This window comes from Phyllosticta citriasiana, assembly GCF_038021145.1.
Source record: "Phyllosticta citriasiana strain CBS 120426 chromosome Unknown IWZ02scaffold_2, whole genome shotgun sequence".
Taxonomy (NCBI): Eukaryota; Fungi; Ascomycota; class Dothideomycetes; order Botryosphaeriales; family Phyllostictaceae; genus Phyllosticta; species Phyllosticta citriasiana.
Genome location: NW_027117279.1, coordinates 1,869,310 through 1,884,701, shown reverse-complemented (window position 1 = coordinate 1,884,701; position 15,392 = coordinate 1,869,310). Strand labels below are relative to the sequence as shown.

The 15,392-nt window shown below is 42.6% G+C and overlaps 4 protein-coding genes across 4 annotated transcripts; 3 read left to right on the top strand and 1 right to left on the bottom strand.

Annotated features, from left to right (window-relative positions):
- Nucleotides 1-37: 37 nt before the first annotated feature.
- Nucleotides 38-2,291, top strand: IWZ02DRAFT_473495 (major facilitator superfamily domain-containing protein). The gene is made up of 3 exons (XM_066768984.1): nucleotides 38-581; nucleotides 634-1,168; nucleotides 1,226-2,291. Exons 1-3 carry the CDS (start codon nucleotides 367-369, stop codon nucleotides 2,078-2,080), a joined length of 1,605 nt encoding a protein of 534 aa, XP_066626360.1. The 5' UTR covers nucleotides 38-366; the 3' UTR covers nucleotides 2,081-2,291.
- A 33-nt stretch (nucleotides 2,292-2,324) lies between these two features.
- On the top strand, nucleotides 2,325-4,394 carry IWZ02DRAFT_137248 (uncharacterized protein). The gene is made up of 3 exons (XM_066761708.1): nucleotides 2,325-2,966; nucleotides 3,028-3,708; nucleotides 3,763-4,394. The coding sequence occupies exons 1-3, from the start codon at nucleotides 2,655-2,657 to the stop codon at nucleotides 4,378-4,380; spliced, it is 1,611 nt and encodes a 536-aa protein (XP_066626359.1). The 5' UTR covers nucleotides 2,325-2,654; the 3' UTR covers nucleotides 4,381-4,394.
- A 502-nt stretch (nucleotides 4,395-4,896) lies between these two features.
- IWZ02DRAFT_487630 (uncharacterized protein) lies at nucleotides 4,897-5,223 on the bottom strand (the record flags this gene model as incomplete). The annotated part of the gene is made up of 3 exons (XM_066769391.1): nucleotides 4,897-4,982; nucleotides 5,034-5,161; nucleotides 5,219-5,223. The coding sequence occupies 3 exons, from the start codon at nucleotides 5,221-5,223 to the stop codon at nucleotides 4,897-4,899; spliced, it is 219 nt and encodes a 72-aa protein (XP_066626358.1).
- Nucleotides 5,224-5,398: 175 nt separating this feature from the next.
- Nucleotides 5,399-8,391, top strand: IWZ02DRAFT_442664 (uncharacterized protein). Its single transcript, XM_066766976.1, has 8 exons — nucleotides 5,399-5,887; nucleotides 6,009-6,174; nucleotides 6,236-6,366; nucleotides 6,415-6,618; nucleotides 6,684-7,032; nucleotides 7,209-8,023; nucleotides 8,088-8,158; nucleotides 8,214-8,391. The coding sequence occupies exons 1-8, from the start codon at nucleotides 5,547-5,549 to the stop codon at nucleotides 8,273-8,275; spliced, it is 2,139 nt and encodes a 712-aa protein (XP_066626357.1). The 5' UTR covers nucleotides 5,399-5,546; the 3' UTR covers nucleotides 8,276-8,391.
- Nucleotides 8,392-15,392: the final 7,001 nt, after the last annotated feature.

Here is a 15,392-nt window from a genome sequence, read left to right as displayed (position 1 = left end):
TCGATTGGCTAGAGGCTGGCTGCGCACGCGCGAGCCCGGGAAACCGGCCAGACCCGCGTCTGCCCGCGCTCGCTCTCTTGTCATCTCATCAACCTCTTCGCCGACCAAACCACACCCCTCCAACTCCGACGCCTCAGCCATGTCTGTTGCGCTCTACCGTCACTCTTTCTAGCCTGTGGAATCTCCTCTTGTCTACATAATCCGACCGACTCGTGCTGGACGCGATTCTACACTGTCTCTCACTACATCGATTCATCCTACAAGCAATTCTACAGCACCCCGCTCTCTCATCTACTCATTCCTTTCGTGCACAGACGATTCCTTACATCCTGATTGTACAAGAAAGAAGAACTTTTTGATGCTAAAATGCTGGGCCTCAATCTCTCCGTCCGCTCTCTGATCCAAGCCAAAAGTTTGGGAATCTACCAACAAGTCAACGCCCTTGGCGACGATGGGCTAGACCCCGAGGACGAGGCAGAGGGAAAGGAGGAAGAATACCAGGAAGAACACGCAATGCAGAACTACCGCTCCAACCACACGCAGCAACTGACGTGGATCTATGTGGCGTATCTAGCTGAAGCGTGCGCGCCCCCGAGACCCTCTCCGATGACTGTCACTGACGTGACGACGCAGCATTGTCGCCTCGAGCTTGCAACCACAGCTCAAGATGCTTATATCCAACGACGACTTTTGCGGCAGCTTGTCGACGTCTTACCTACGGAGCATTCTCGACTGCGCCTACGCCTTCGGCGGGACTGTCGGTATCTTGTGGGGATATCTGGCTGACCGTGTCGGAAGAAAGCCCATCGCACTTGGCGGTCTGTTTGGCATGGCCATGTGCTGCCTGTCCGTGGGTTTGGCGACCGATCTCATCACCTGCACTGTTCTCCGCTTTGCAGCTGGCCTCGTGAGCTCGTCTGTGGTCGTTAGCACGCTCACCATGATTGGCGACCTCAGCGCAAGTCCAGCGAACAGAGCACAAAGTGTTGCAAGGCTACCTCTTGTGGGCGTATGTGGCTCCATAGGGCTCTTGGTGCAGGGCATGGTTGCCGGCAGTGTCAATGCGCACGGAGCTGTGTGGGAGAAATATCCGATTTTGAGCAGCCAAATTGCATGCGGCAGTTTGGTCCTGATCATTGCCGTGGCGGCCACATTTGCACTTGACGAGGTCAGTTGGGCTCGAAGAAAACGGAGTCAACCAGAGAACGACTAACTAGAGACACAGACGCTCCCTCGCATGGCCGCATCCCCTGACTCGACCGAGTTCGACTGTGAGAGGACAGCCTTCTTGGGCCAAGATGACCTGGAGACGCCATCCATCCGCGTTGTCGACTTCAATCGTCCAGAACCGATCGGTCTAGGTTCTTTTCTCCGGGCACCCTCTTTGCTCATCCTTTTGTGTTCCTTTTCCATTCTCTCCCTCCACGCGTCGTCGTTCGACGTGCTCCTTCCTCACCTTGGGCACAGCAGCAGCCGCCAAGGGGGAATGGGTCTCCCTTGCAACTATTTGGGTCTGATTCTACTCGCCGTCCGGGCGGTGGCTGGCATCGCAGTGCTGCACGCCATCCCGCGGGCAGTGGAAAGGTTTGGACTGCTGCGCCCATTCCGCTCCCTTGCTCTCTTTTTCCCTGCCATTTACATCCTGACTCCGATACTCGTCTTCGTTTCCATGTGTTCTGCACCACTGACTGCCGTGACTTCAACGACGGCGATTATCGTAAAGCACACGCTGGCCAACGCGGCGCAGGCGTTGGTGACGCTCCTGATGCTCAATGTGGCGCCCGATGCTTTTTCGGCGGGCACGGTCATAGGGCTGATGCAGACAGCGTGGCTTTTCAAGGCCCTGGCAGTTGCCGTCAGCGGCGCGAGCTTCTATCTGAGCAACGACTTCAGCATCACGACGACCAACTATGCACTGTGGATCAGCCTTGCGGTGCTGGCAGCGGTCGGCGCGGCGCTTGCATGGTTTGTTCGAGAGCGGCCAAGCGTGGAAAAGGACTTTCCTGCAGAGGTGCTTTGCTGGGAGACGTGTTTCGACGCCGAGGGCGAGGCGCCGGCGTACAAGGCGGAGGAGGCGTGAGGGGTGCTGCTGGGTTTTTTTTTTTTTTTTTTTTTTTGTTTTTGTTGTTATTGTTGTTGTTGTTATTATTGTTTTCGGCCGATTTCCATCAGTGCTACCTAAATACGAATCAACCGTTGAGCTTATCTGCAGACTGCACTGGCGTTGTACGAGTATTTTTTTGCATGTACCCAAGTGCACCGGCGGATGAATGGTGACGGAAATACATACCTACCTTAGGTGACAGCGCGGGGCACGGGCCTCGGGGTGATGGCTGACGGGACCGGGGATTTCCTTGGGTCCCAGTCTCTCCCGTCCCTGTCCCTTCCCGCGCACCGAAATCCGTACCACCGCAAGCAAACCGAACCCAGGCTAGGTACCTACCTAAAGCTCCCAAGGAAAAAGATAGACAGACGGCAGGGGCCGGCCATCGCACCCTTCTCTGTCGCACCATCCCAGTTCACCTCGTCGTCGTCGTCGTCCCGTTCTCATTTGTTTATTTCCCTCTACCCAAACAACTCAACTCCAGTCCCCTCTCTCCCTCACTCCCTCCCTCTCGCCGTCTTCTCAACTCTCCCGATAGCCCTCCTTCACCATGGCCTTGCGCGCCGCGTATGAAGCATTTCTCGCCTCGCCGTCCGCTGGTGGGGTTCTGGCTCCTCAAGCGTCAATCAACTACATTCCCACCTTGACCACCGTCGCCGACTCTGACGCTCTTGTCAAGCACCTTCTGGCCCAGACCAAGGTCCTGACCAAGAAGGACCAAAAGATCCTGTCCGCCGTCGAAGCTGACTCGGCCCTGTGTTTGGACATCGAGACTACGATTGAGTTCAATACTGGAGGCGGCGCCTACCTCCCAGGCCTCGATGACAACTTTCTAGCAGATCGCGTCGTCGTCTTCCCCATGGTTTGTGATCCCTTGGCAGCGTTTTTCTTGGAATCGCGCCTGACCCGTTCATGCCCTTTAGGTCCACATTGTCCACTTCGACAGTCAGCAGAGGATACGCACAATCCGTCTGTACTGGGACCAGGCCTCGCTACTGAAGCAAGTTGAAGTCATTGGTTCCCGCGCGAAGAACTGGCCCATTCGCGACGGCAAGGAGCAGGCCCGCTTGATCGTTTCGAGCTCCTTGCCTGGCCAGCAATCTTCAACGTCTTCCGCTCGAAGCAGCTTCGCCGGAGATCCCCACGCAAGTCTGTCGCTCTTCCAGCCAAGCAGCAACCACGCTGATGACGAGGTTCCTCGCACCTCACTGGCGCCACGCGCCACCTCGGCGAAACCACCGCCACGCGACCTCCACGAAATTCTCAGTCCCGAGCGTGCGCCAAGCATCGGTAGCGCGTCAATCCAGGCCAAGGTCGGCGCTAGCAAGAACTTCCAACCTATCCGACTATTTGATAAGGACGAGGACGTTGCCCAATCGCCCTCAAAATCTCCGGCTCGTGGCAAGGCTGGCCCCAAGAAGTATGAGCATTTCGAATTCGGTGATGGCGAGGATGCTACTCCCAAGGCCACGGCCGACAAGTCGGGCATCAAGACCAAAAAGCACGCTCCTCAATGGGACTTTGAAGACTTTGTCACCCCTGAGAAGCACTCGGTCAAGGTTCACGCACAGAATGAGAGGCACTTTGGATGGAGTGACGACGAGGTATGCATCCATCTCGAGATGATTGCTATTCATTGCTAACCCACTTCTGCCCAGGTTGACATGGAGACGCCTGTGAAGCGTCCTGTCATCCACCAGCCTCGTCCAGGAACTCAAGCACACTTTGAGTTCAACGATGATGCAACACCCACTGCTGAAAAGACCAAAGCCCCGAGGCCGCGTGCCCAAAACAAGGGCTTGGGTCTCTACAAGGATCCTATTCTGGGTGAAGGCAGCGATGGAGAAGATGCTGGAGGCGCAAGCAAGACTGACGCGCTCAGCAACGTCACCAAGACGGTGAACAATGAGAGCCGCCAGAAGACATTTGACAGCCAATTCGTCATGGCCGATTCAAGCCCCAACACAGCAGCTCAGGCGGGTGAGCCGGAGAAGATTGCGGCTCCCAGGAGTAAAAAGGGCCTCGATACCAACTGGGCCCTCTACGATCAGTCTCCGCAACCATCTGTTGCCAAAGAGAATGTACCCCGGGGCTTAGTCAAAGAGCGAGGCATCAACATTGGGGGAGACGGCATGGGAGGTCGCAAGGGCTCTAGTCGCGCGTGGCTCTTTGGTGATGACGGTCCGGACGCCGAGGCGGAGCAGCCTCGTCCCACGCGAAAGGCTTCGGGAAGAGCTCAGAATGCTGCAGCCGATAAGTCGTTCTGGGACTTTTAATAAGACAAAGAAACGAGCAGCTTCTGTTTATGGACAAGTTGGCCGACTGCATTGCGGATCAGCAGGAATCTGCATTGGCTCCGATGTTGGATAACAGGGCGACAGGGTTGTGTTTTGATTAGTTGTGTGTGGCGTTGACTTTTTGTTCCTTTCTTTCAGCCTCTCGCTCATCCATTCTCCCTCGCCATTTGGGCAGAGGCCTGTAGGGATGACCCCTTGTTTAGATTCCCCCGTCATGCTGCCCGTCACCCGCATCGTCTACTTTAATGGAGCACTGTTGAAAAAGTAGAAGGCGACGCCCCAAAATGTGTTTGTGTGTACATTAATGCGCTATCAAGACTCGGTCAAGTCGTAACAGTGAAGACTCAGAAGGTTTCCGGGGTTCACTTCCTGCTTGATTCTGTAACGGGGCCCAGGCATCGTGGGCTGTTGGGTATACTGCGCATCGATGTCGATGCGCCGCGAACAGAGGATGATGAATGTAGACAGCATACGATGGGACAGGATTTGTGGGGCTCAAGCACTCTTGGGCTGCGCGGGCTGGTCAGGGACCTTGACATCGTCAAAGTCGTCTTGGGCTACAGCGCGAATGGTAAAGGCGTCTGTGGGCAGGTTAGGCATAAGATGGAAGCGCAAGGGCTTTTAAAACTTACAGACTCCAATAGCAAAGCCAAAAATTGCGGCGCCCGTGAAAACGTTCTTGATTAGGTAGGGCTGTCGGGCGCGGACCAGGGCAGGCGATTGGCGCCAGTGTTTGTCGTAGTAGGTTGAGCGCGGGATCCTTGTTCTGCGATTAGCTCGTTCGATGGGTGACAGGCGTCGAGTTGGATTCACTCACGCCATGTTGTAGGTAGGTAGGAGACGAAGTTGCGGCTAAGCAGATGACCTCCGAGCGACGTGAAGCGTGACAAGGTGCGCCGCAAAGGCGGCGACCCGGGCGGTCAAGAACCGCGGTCACAGTACTGTACCGTACTGTATAGGCGCAAGTAGTCGCGCCGCCCTCCGCCCTCCGCCCTCTACCCTCCACCCTCCACGACTCCAACTTTCTCCCCATCACTGCTTCTTGAAGCGCGCGACAGCCAAGCAATCTGATTGACCCCATCCTTCGCTCGACTGGGCATGACTCGCCTTTGTGACGCGTGATTGTCAACTTTTACACCAGCACAATGGAAGGACAGGCATCGGCGGCCTCAGACCCTCTGGTCGCGCAACTGAAGCAGGCTCGCCAGGTCGTGCTGGAGAATGCTGCAAACTATCCTGCCATCATCCCCAGCATCCTGCCCATCATCGGTGCTGGGGCCGACCTCGAGTTGCGCAGATGGGGTGCCGAGTTCCTCGCCGAAACCTTTGCGTCGCCCATACTGCCTGCTGAGCAAAAGCAGCAGCTGAGCTTTGCCGTGCTGGACAAGATCAAGGACTATCTGGACACGCCCGCCGAAGATGTTGCCGTTGTCAAAGGTGCCGTGCAGGCTGCTGCGAGCATCTATCCTCTGGTCTTCAGACACATGTGAGTTACCGCAATCCCCATGGAACTGCGCAGCGCCCAATCTCCCCATTCAACCCATGACATACATGTCCGCCTTTTCGGACTGGTAAAGGATTATTTCTCACACGTGAGCCGTCTCCAGCATTTACAACCCTCACGACAGCTCCGTTTGGACCAAGATGGCCACCATCAAATCAAACATTCTGCGCAGGATGGACTCGGCTCCTCCTGGTGCCCGTATATGCTGCATCAAGTTTGTCCAGCGTGTCGTTCAGACCCAGACTCCTGGTTTGATCGCTGATCCACGGGTGCGCTCCCATTGCTTGGTCACTCGATTACTTGACGTGCTGGCCCTCTAACTGCTTACAGCGCCCCGAGCACAACGAGATATCGCTGGCTTTGGTGCCCAGGGACCACCCTCTGATCCCACCGCCAAATTTGGAGGCTGAGGCTTCTGGCCTATTGGATAGGTTGCTTAGCATCCTTCAGGAAGAATCAAGGTCAGGGCAGTGGGACGGTGATTTCGGAAAGGTTCTGACGAAATTCAGTGATGCCCTACTCGTGACAGCCACTCTGAACAGTCTGGGTGGTTTGATTCGCTCCCGTGCCTCGATTGCGAACAAGATAGTGTCAACTGTCCTCAATTTCAACCCTTTGAAGTTGGCAAACTCGCCAATGACTTCGAAGAACAAGGTCATGGTAAAATCGATGGAACGCACTACGAGGGCTCTTCTCTTGAATGTGATCAAGAAGTATGTTCAACCCGTACAGCAGAGCACTATGGGAGGGCTTTTCCTGATATGTGTCTCTCCTCCAGGAACCCCAACCATCCGCTGGCGGCAAGGATCCAGCAGCATGTCGACCGGCTTCATCACACGCGTCTCGAGATTTTTGACGAGATCAGCCGCAAGAGACCGGCCCCGGCAGAGCCGACGGACGGCCTTGACCACGCAAAACGACAGCGTTTGGGAGCAGATGTTTCGGGCACCATACAGCCCCCTGCTTTAGGATCAGGTCCTGTCAGCTACGCACAGCTCTACACTTTGACTCAAGACGAAGGGTCCAAGAACTTCGACGTGCAGGCAATACCCATTGACCTTCTCGTCCGAATACTGGTCCCTATCATTGGGTCTATAGACAAAGCACATCTCGATAATGCCATCAACGTGAGTCTATCCAAGCCCGTGGCGGAACCATGTCCATCGTCCTTCGCTTCTCGCTGCTCGCAAAACCCTCGATATCTTTCCCTCGTATTGCGGGGGGGCTGATATGGGTCTTTCCTGTATCTATTCCGATGGGTACCTCGACTTCTAATTATGGTCTAACAAATCTTTCATCTCAGGCGGTTAGGTCACGCTATTTGTCCCTCACCAAAACCCAGCGCCTCGCGTCCGCGTCAACGGACCTCTCAAATCAAAAGTTGACAGCTGCCGACGAGGATGACGACTACGAGCCAGAATTCCAACCGACGGACAGCTCGGATTCATTCAACAACAAAATGGACAACTCGTTATCCGTTGCTGCTCCGCTAGAACCGTTGCCAGAAACAGCCCTGGGAAGTTTCAATCTCCCATCACCACCTGCCTTGACGATACGAGAGACAGCGGAGTATGGTCGATGTACCATAACCCGCGTTTTCGAGGTCATGGCCGCCTTGGATGATCCAGGCCGTGCCAAGGGCACGAAGCATGGATTCAATCGTCTGGCAGCCAGCAACTACGATCGCGACGCATGGGTTACAATCATTACCCGTCTGGCCACGCGTGCCTCTTCTGGTCTGGAGGAGGTTCCGGTCAAGTCTGAGAGCGAGGCCTCTTTGGCAAAAAATGCCTTCATTAGCAACTCAATTCGAGACTCGCTTTACCTCTACGTGCTCGAAGACTTTCGGCGCCGGATTGACGTTGCCATTTCATGGCTGAGCGAAGAGTGGTATAACGATCGCGTCCAGTCACGCGAATCGGAAGACGAAGCAATTGCTCACTACGACAAGTGGGCGCTCAAGGTGCTAGATGGCATTTTGCCATATCTTGACGCCAAGGACAAGGTCCTGATCCGCTTCTTGTCCGAGATTCCAGAGCTCGTCGAAGGAATGCTTGATCGTGTAAAAGGGCTGGCACGAGATCCAGAGCGCATTTCCCTTGCGGTCAACTCCATACAGTAAGTCACTTTGCCCTTATGATGGCATCGTGCCATTGCAACTAATCATGCTCCTCGTCTGAAGTTACCTGATTCTCATGAGACCACCGGTACGCGAAGTCTGCATTGATGCGATTGAAGACTTGTGGAGGAATTGTAAGTCTCCCCGTTCGCCTATCGAGGCAAGTCGTCCTTACTAATGGCCGCGTAGATGAGGGAGCGAAAAGCTTAACGACAAAATTGATTTCTAAATGGCGTCCATACCTACTCTAAAGGTACATTTTAGAGGTAGATATAGTTAGTTAAAAGTAAAGAACTTCTAGCCTCTATATACTCTTTATCCTTTTAAAGAAGAGTTACTTAATAGAATATAATCTATTTACTAAGTATAGTAAAGTAAAAGAGTATTACGTATAAGTAGTCTATACCGCCGTTACGGCTAATCTATAGCGTTTAGCTATGAGATTTAGCACTATAGGGAGTTAAATTAAGGGTAAATAATAATAATATATTTAGTATAGATATTAGATGAAACCTTAGTTTATAAGGGTTTATCTCTTAGGGCGTTTATATATCCTTACTAATATGTATAGCCCTCTTTAGGTCCTAGTATAGCCCCCTTTAGGTCCTAGTTAGAGTTCTCTAGGCCCTACCTTAGTTATAGTATTATACTATCCCCCTCTCTAAAAGGGCTATCTTTAGACTATTAGTAAGTAGCCGTCTTAGGGGTACTAAGTAGCGTAGAGTTAAGTAGTAGCATTACCTATTAGGTTATTATATTATCTAGCCTAAGGGTATAGTTATGCTATTAGGCGTGTTCTAGCCTATAATTAGTATTATTATAGCCCTAAGTATCATCGCGTAGTAATAGGGTTTTCTTTATTTAAGTCTATAGAGTTATCTACTTTATTATTAGTCTTATAGCTTATATATAAGCGCCTAGGTATTAGCTTATAGGTATAGAGTTAGTAGCTAGTAGCGTATAAATAGGGTTACTTATCTTACCTACTATCTATCTTTTTTAACTATTACCTTTATATAACTTTTACTATAGCCCCCCCCCCTATCTTACGTATAATGAGGTTCATAGCTACCTAGTTTATTTCTAGCCTTAGCTACTATTAGATTACCCTACTTATGCGTAATATATTTACTACTAGTCTAGGGTACTACTAGGTAACCCTTTAGCCCCTATTATGAAGCTATAGACCTCTCCTTATAAGTATAAGGTGCCTAGCGGCTCTTCTAGAGGTAATACTAGTATGTTATTATCTAGTAGTTATGAGCTATAGGCTTACTTATAGTAAGTTATTAGGGCTAATTTCCTAAACGGCTATAGCTAACTATTCTAGGGACCCTTTAATTATTTAGGCCTAGATCTATATGTTATTTATTAGTTATAAGGTGCTAATAGGTAGGAGTAGTAAGTATATATACTATACTACTATAGCTAATTAGTATAAATAGGTATGCTATTTAGGTACTACTTAGGTACATTACTAACTAGTTATTAGTAGATTAATAAGCATTTTTACCGCGTAGTTAACATTATACTAGAGGAGCGTAAGTACTTAATTAACTATGCTTACTATACTATAGCGTATAATAAGTTAGAGTCTTATTACTAGACCTAGTCTTAGACTTAGGTATCTTATTTATCTCCCCTTCCCGTATCTACTAGTGGTATAGCTACTATTCCTCTACTAGTAGCCTATTCTAAGGCTAAGCTAGATCACGCTTATAGGCTTTTAGATAAGGATACATATAACGCTACTACTCTAGCCTAGTAAGACATATTTATACGTCCCTTAGCTTTATAGTTTAGCTATTTAAACATACTAGAGCGTATAGCTTAGAACTATACTAAGGCTATAGATAATAGCATAAAGAGTAAAGGGGTTATACTAGTAGAGTTAGGTTATTATTATTAGGTAAGTTACTACACTATGTAGGAGTATTAGAAGGTAAGTTATTACTATTTATAACCCTATTTAGGTTCCTATTAGCTAACCTATAGTAGAATACTAGTAGTCTCTTTAGCCCTAATAAGCCTACTAATATTATTATAAATAAGGAGTTAGAGTAGTTATGGCTATTATATATATATATTACGCCTACCTATTATAACACCCTTTACTATAGTAGCTAAACTAGGTTTTCTTTTCTATAGGATCTATTTATGCTAGTTAAGTGTTCCTATTATCCCTAGTTCCTATATAGGGTCTAGTTAGTAGAGTTATCGGGTCCTCTTTAATACCCTTATAGTAATTAAGGTCTTTTACGGGTATAGTTAGTAGAATAGTCTACTTATATTTAGCTAAGTCTATAGGATAGTTTCTAAGATATGCTTATTCCTATCTAGTGCTTACTCTTACCTATTACTCCCTATAATCCTTTCTATGCTCCTCTTTAAGTTAATATATCTATGTTATTACTTAGGCTATTACCTAAGTTATCTATCGCGATAGCTATTAGACGCTAGTAATATAAGCATATATTAGATACTAGTAACATGAGTATATCATAACTACGCCCTTACGTGATTACTTAATAAGCCGAAGCTAATCATAACTAAGCTACATAAACCGGCTAAGCCATATAAGCCGGTAGTACTAATAGATAATAAATACTACTAAGGATATATAGCCTACTTAACGGCTAATAAAACTTCATGTAGTAATAAGAAGATTAATTTCTTATCTATTTTAATAATGTAACTAAAGTGGTAATTCATATAGTAAAGAGAGAGTTTAGTTCTCATTTTACTTCTTATATAAATATATATAGAAGATAGAAGAGTATATAGTATCTTCTATATTTATAATAATTAAGAAGACTTTACTTAATTTCATCTTTTAACTACTTAACTTTAATTAAGTTCTTTTTAATTTCATATATATCTGACTAAGTAGATAGCCTCTAGATGAAAGCCTATATATTAGCTACTTAATAATTTATGATAGATATAGAAGATTATTCTAGGTATTATCCCCGTCCTACTTTTTTATCACCTAAGGGAGGTGTTAGAATACCTAAACTAGGTATACTATATATATAGCCTAAGCCTTATACACGACCGTCTATTATTTAAGAAGGAAATTTAAGTTATCTTAGTAAGGTATATTAGTATTATCTAAGGACTAAAGAGTATTAAGTATATATTAACTATAGAAGTCTTTATAAGGCTATAGTATAGTATGTAAATATTAAGGAGGTATCCTCTCTATACCTACTTATAAGAAAGTAGAAGACTATTCTATACGTAGATAGTATAGCTAAGAATTAAGCCCACATAACTAGTACTTAAGAGGAGTCTAGTAGTTAATAATAAACACCCTTACGTGGAGGTACTAAATTACCTTATAAATTAGAGGAAGGAAGAGGATAGATACTCCCCTTCTTATTATAATCTTTTTACTCCCTATTACTAGTTAAGCTTAATATATAAGTATAAGAGAAAGGTCTTTTTTATATAATATAATTTTAGGTTAAAGAAGCTTTTAGGCATATTCTACTAGAAGAAGCTAATAACTATTAATCTAAGATTACTCCTCTTATAAAGGGATAAACCTAGGATATTACTATTTACGCGAAGATATAAATTAAGACTCTTAAATAAGTTATCCTTAACTTAGTAGAAAGGATTTTAAGTTAATAAACTTTATTATATAAAGATACTATTAAGTTAATAAGTTTATAGTATTTAGAAGAGAACAGATCCTAGAAGAAGAAGAAATATATACTAAGAGTACCTAACCTACCTAAATTAATAAATAGCTAAAACCCTATATATAAGTATTAGCGGCTCCTCATAAATAATAAAATCTATAGTAATAAGGACTACTTTAAAAGAGGTACTACTATAGATACTAAGGAAGCTATTATAAGTTATATCCTCTCTAGGATATAGGGTAAGGTAGTATAGCATTTAGTACTATTTCTTTATACCTATGTAAAGATAGATAATCTAGTCTTTAATACTAACTTATACTACTAGCTTAAGTAAGTATTTAAGAATCTATACTAGTAAAAGGATGTAAAGAAGAAGCTAAAGGACCTTTATTATAAAATTCCTATAGATCTTTAGAAGTTCTAGTTAGAGTTTATATACCTAGCTTTAGAAGCTAACCTTCCGTATAAATAATAGAAAGAGGATTTTCACTCTTTATTAGATCCCCTACTATAAACTTATTTAGTAGGAATTAAATAAGATAACTCTATTTTATTTAAAGAATACCTTTAAAAGGCGTACCCTATTATATAAAGTATAATTAAGTACTAAAACGGTTAAAATATATCTTTATCATCCTAGGAAGACCGTATAAAGAAATAATAATAGGAATAAGCAGGTAAATCTACTCTTTTAATAGGTAGAAGTTTAAGAGAACAGCCTTTTTTAAGGTTATTATAGAGATCTACTCCTTATATAATAATAGAAAATCTAATACGTAAAGGAAAAGTAGAACTCTAAGGTAATATTAGACCCTACTATTAATATAGAAAGTTTAGATACCTTATCTAATAGTGCCTAGAAACTAAAGTAAAGATAGTTAATACTATAATAGAAGAAGAAGGAGAAGAGTATATAATATTAGAACTATACTCTTCTTTATTAGAAAATAATAAGTCTTAGGGGAAGTCTCCTTCCTAAGATATAAGCTTAGAGCTCTATAAATTACTAATTTATAGGTGAATATTCATAACCTTATTAGAGGACACCTATTTACTATATAAACTATAATTATAGCTAGTAGTCATGCTATACCTATTTATACCCTAGTTAATACTAGCGTAAATAGATCTAGCTTTATCTATCCTTAACTCCTTCTATAACTTAGGGAATTAGGGATTAAGAAAAGAAAGATTACTAGTAGGAACCTTAAAGTCTCTAGGTTTAACTAACGCATAAATAAGTAACTTAATTTTATTTATTAATTATAATTCCATTTCTAATATTAGCTAGTTATAATATACGCCTTCATACTAGATATTAGGCGCTATAATATTATTCTAGGCTACTAGTTCCTTACACATCATTATATTCTTCTAGATTACTATAACTAATAACTTATTTAGTTAGATCCTCTAGACTAAATTTTCTTTTTTAAATCTTTTAAACATTCTAAAATTATCCGCATAAAGTGAAGTTTTACGGATAAACTAATTAATTTCTTTAATATACATCTCTAATAATATTAAAGTTAATAACTAAGAAACCTTTTTCACTTCTCTTATAGAAATTAACCTACCTATAAAAACACTAACGGAAGTAGTAGATCTTTATTCTATTATACTAGATGATATTAATAAAGCTAATAAAGATAAAGCTTTTAATAAATACCTTAATGATTATTTATCCTCTAAGTATAAGAACTACCGCAACATCTTTTTAAAATAAGAGTCTAACTAGCTACTACCTTCTTATATAGGAGTTAATTATTAAATTTCTCTTATATATAAGGATTCTCTATACCTACTAATAAGTCCCCTCTATAGAATGTCTCTAGAATAGCTTACTATAGTAAAGGAATATGTCTAAGAGAATTTAAAGAAAGGATTTATTACTAAGAGTTATATACCCTATACCTCTCTAGTATTAGTAGTGAAAAAACCCGGAGGTGGTTAGTAAATTTATATTAACTACTAACGGTTAAATGATTAGATAAAGAAGGACTTATATCCTTTACCTCTTATCTTAGAACTCTTATAGAGAGTAGGTAAAGGAAAGGTCTATATAAAACTAGATATTTAATAAGCTTTCTATTAAATCTAACTTTAAGAATAGTCTAAAGAATATACTACCTTCTATATAAGATATAGACTATTTAAATACCGCGTTTTACCTTTTAGGCTAAGTAATAGGCCTACTACTTTTTAACATTTTATTAACTAAGTTCTCTTTAACTATTTAGATGATTTCATTATTACTTTTATAGATGATATTCTTATCATTTCTAAAAACCCGCATGATTATACTTAACACGTTATTAAAGTTCTATAATAATTACGTAAGCGGGACTATAAGCTAATATAAAAAAGAGTAAGTTTTTAACTACTTACATGAAATTCTTAGGATATATTATCTCTACTAAGGGTATATTAATAGACCCATAAAAAATTAAACCTATTTATACCTAGTAATTACCTATAACCCTCTAATCTCTTTAGTCTTTCTTAGGATTCTATAACTTCTATTAGAGATTCCTCCCTAACTACGGATGAATTAGCCGGCTACTAGAAAAACTATGTTTAAAAGTAAAATAGTAATAACTTAGGCTAGTTAAGGAGGAATCTTTTAGAAACCTTAAGAAACTAATATATAGTGAATCACTATTAGTAAACTATAATCTAACTTTAGATACTTATATAGAAATAGATATAAGTAATAGAGTAGTTACGGGAGTTCTATTATAATATTAAGAAAATTACGAATAGAAACTAGTATCCTTTTATTCTAAGGTAATGTTAGATACTAAACTCTACTATAGAATACCTAATAAAGAACTCCTAGCTATTATATAAGGACTAGAGGAATAGAGATCTATGCTTATAGGCCTTTATAAACCTTTTCTTATAATTATAGACTATTAAGTATTAGAATACTTTACTTCTAAGCACTAATTATCCGTATAATAAGTAAGATAGGCTAAGTAACTTACTAAGTACTAAGTCTAGTTTACCTACTAACTAGGAAAGGAAAACATTATTATAGATATTCTTATAAGAAAGTAAGAGTAACTTAAGACTTAAAAAGAGAAAGTAAAGGCTATATAAGAGTAGTATCTTATTCCTACTTCCTAGGTAGTCCTACTTATGATGATAGAGCTAGAAGTTTCTCTACTAATAATTTTCCTTAATGAACTCCTCCGCGTAAATAGAGAAAATCTAGATCTTAAACTATAGAGAGAAATAGCCCGTCTTTAACTAGAAAATAAATCATATTAGAAGCTATAGGATAGATTACTTCTTTACTATAGCGCATTAGTTATTCCTAACTAGGATAACCTTCATATAAGAATAATTAAAGTAATATATACTACTTATATTACTACCTATCCTAGAATTAATAAAATGTAAAAGCTATTATAGTAATACTATTACTAGCCTAGCTAGACTTATATAATTAAGAGATATAGCTAAAACTACTATATTTACTACTAGAACTATAAATTTATAGATAAGATACCTAGCCTTCTATATCCTCTACTAATTCCTAACCGTCCCTAGTAATACTTAGCTATAGATTTTAAAGAGATGCTATAAGACTAAAAGGGATTTAATTATATCCTTATTATTATAGACTAGTTATCCTAAAGAACCTTTAGTTTACCTTATATGAAGAAAATTAACGCTAAAGGAGTATCTTAACTTTTTTATAATCATATCTACT

What these genes read in the sequence shown, in the direction of transcription:
- IWZ02DRAFT_473495 (XM_066768984.1), top strand. Translation starts at nt 367, where the DNA reads ATGCTGGGCCTCAATCTCTCCGTCCGCTCTCTGATCCAAGCCAAAAGT. An exon ending in GTGGCGTATCTAGCTGAAGC is followed by an intron (nt 582 to 633) that starts GTGCGCGCCCCC and finishes GTGACGACGCAG; the next exon opens with CATTGTCGCCTCGAGCTTGC. An exon ending in CCACATTTGCACTTGACGAG is followed by an intron (nt 1,169 to 1,225) that starts GTCAGTTGGGCT and finishes CTAGAGACACAG; the next exon opens with ACGCTCCCTCGCATGGCCGC.
- IWZ02DRAFT_137248 (XM_066761708.1), top strand. Translation starts at nt 2,655, where the DNA reads ATGGCCTTGCGCGCCGCGTATGAAGCATTTCTCGCCTCGCCGTCCGCT. An exon ending in GCGTCGTCGTCTTCCCCATG is followed by an intron (nt 2,967 to 3,027) that starts GTTTGTGATCCC and finishes CATGCCCTTTAG; the next exon opens with GTCCACATTGTCCACTTCGA. An exon ending in TTGGATGGAGTGACGACGAG is followed by an intron (nt 3,709 to 3,762) that starts GTATGCATCCAT and finishes ACTTCTGCCCAG; the next exon opens with GTTGACATGGAGACGCCTGT.
- IWZ02DRAFT_442664 (XM_066766976.1), top strand. Translation starts at nt 5,547, where the DNA reads ATGGAAGGACAGGCATCGGCGGCCTCAGACCCTCTGGTCGCGCAACTG. An exon ending in CTCTTGAATGTGATCAAGAA is followed by an intron (nt 6,619 to 6,683) that starts GTATGTTCAACC and finishes TCTCTCCTCCAG; the next exon opens with GAACCCCAACCATCCGCTGG. An exon ending in TGAAGACTTGTGGAGGAATT is followed by an intron (nt 8,159 to 8,213) that starts GTAAGTCTCCCC and finishes ATGGCCGCGTAG; the next exon opens with ATGAGGGAGCGAAAAGCTTA.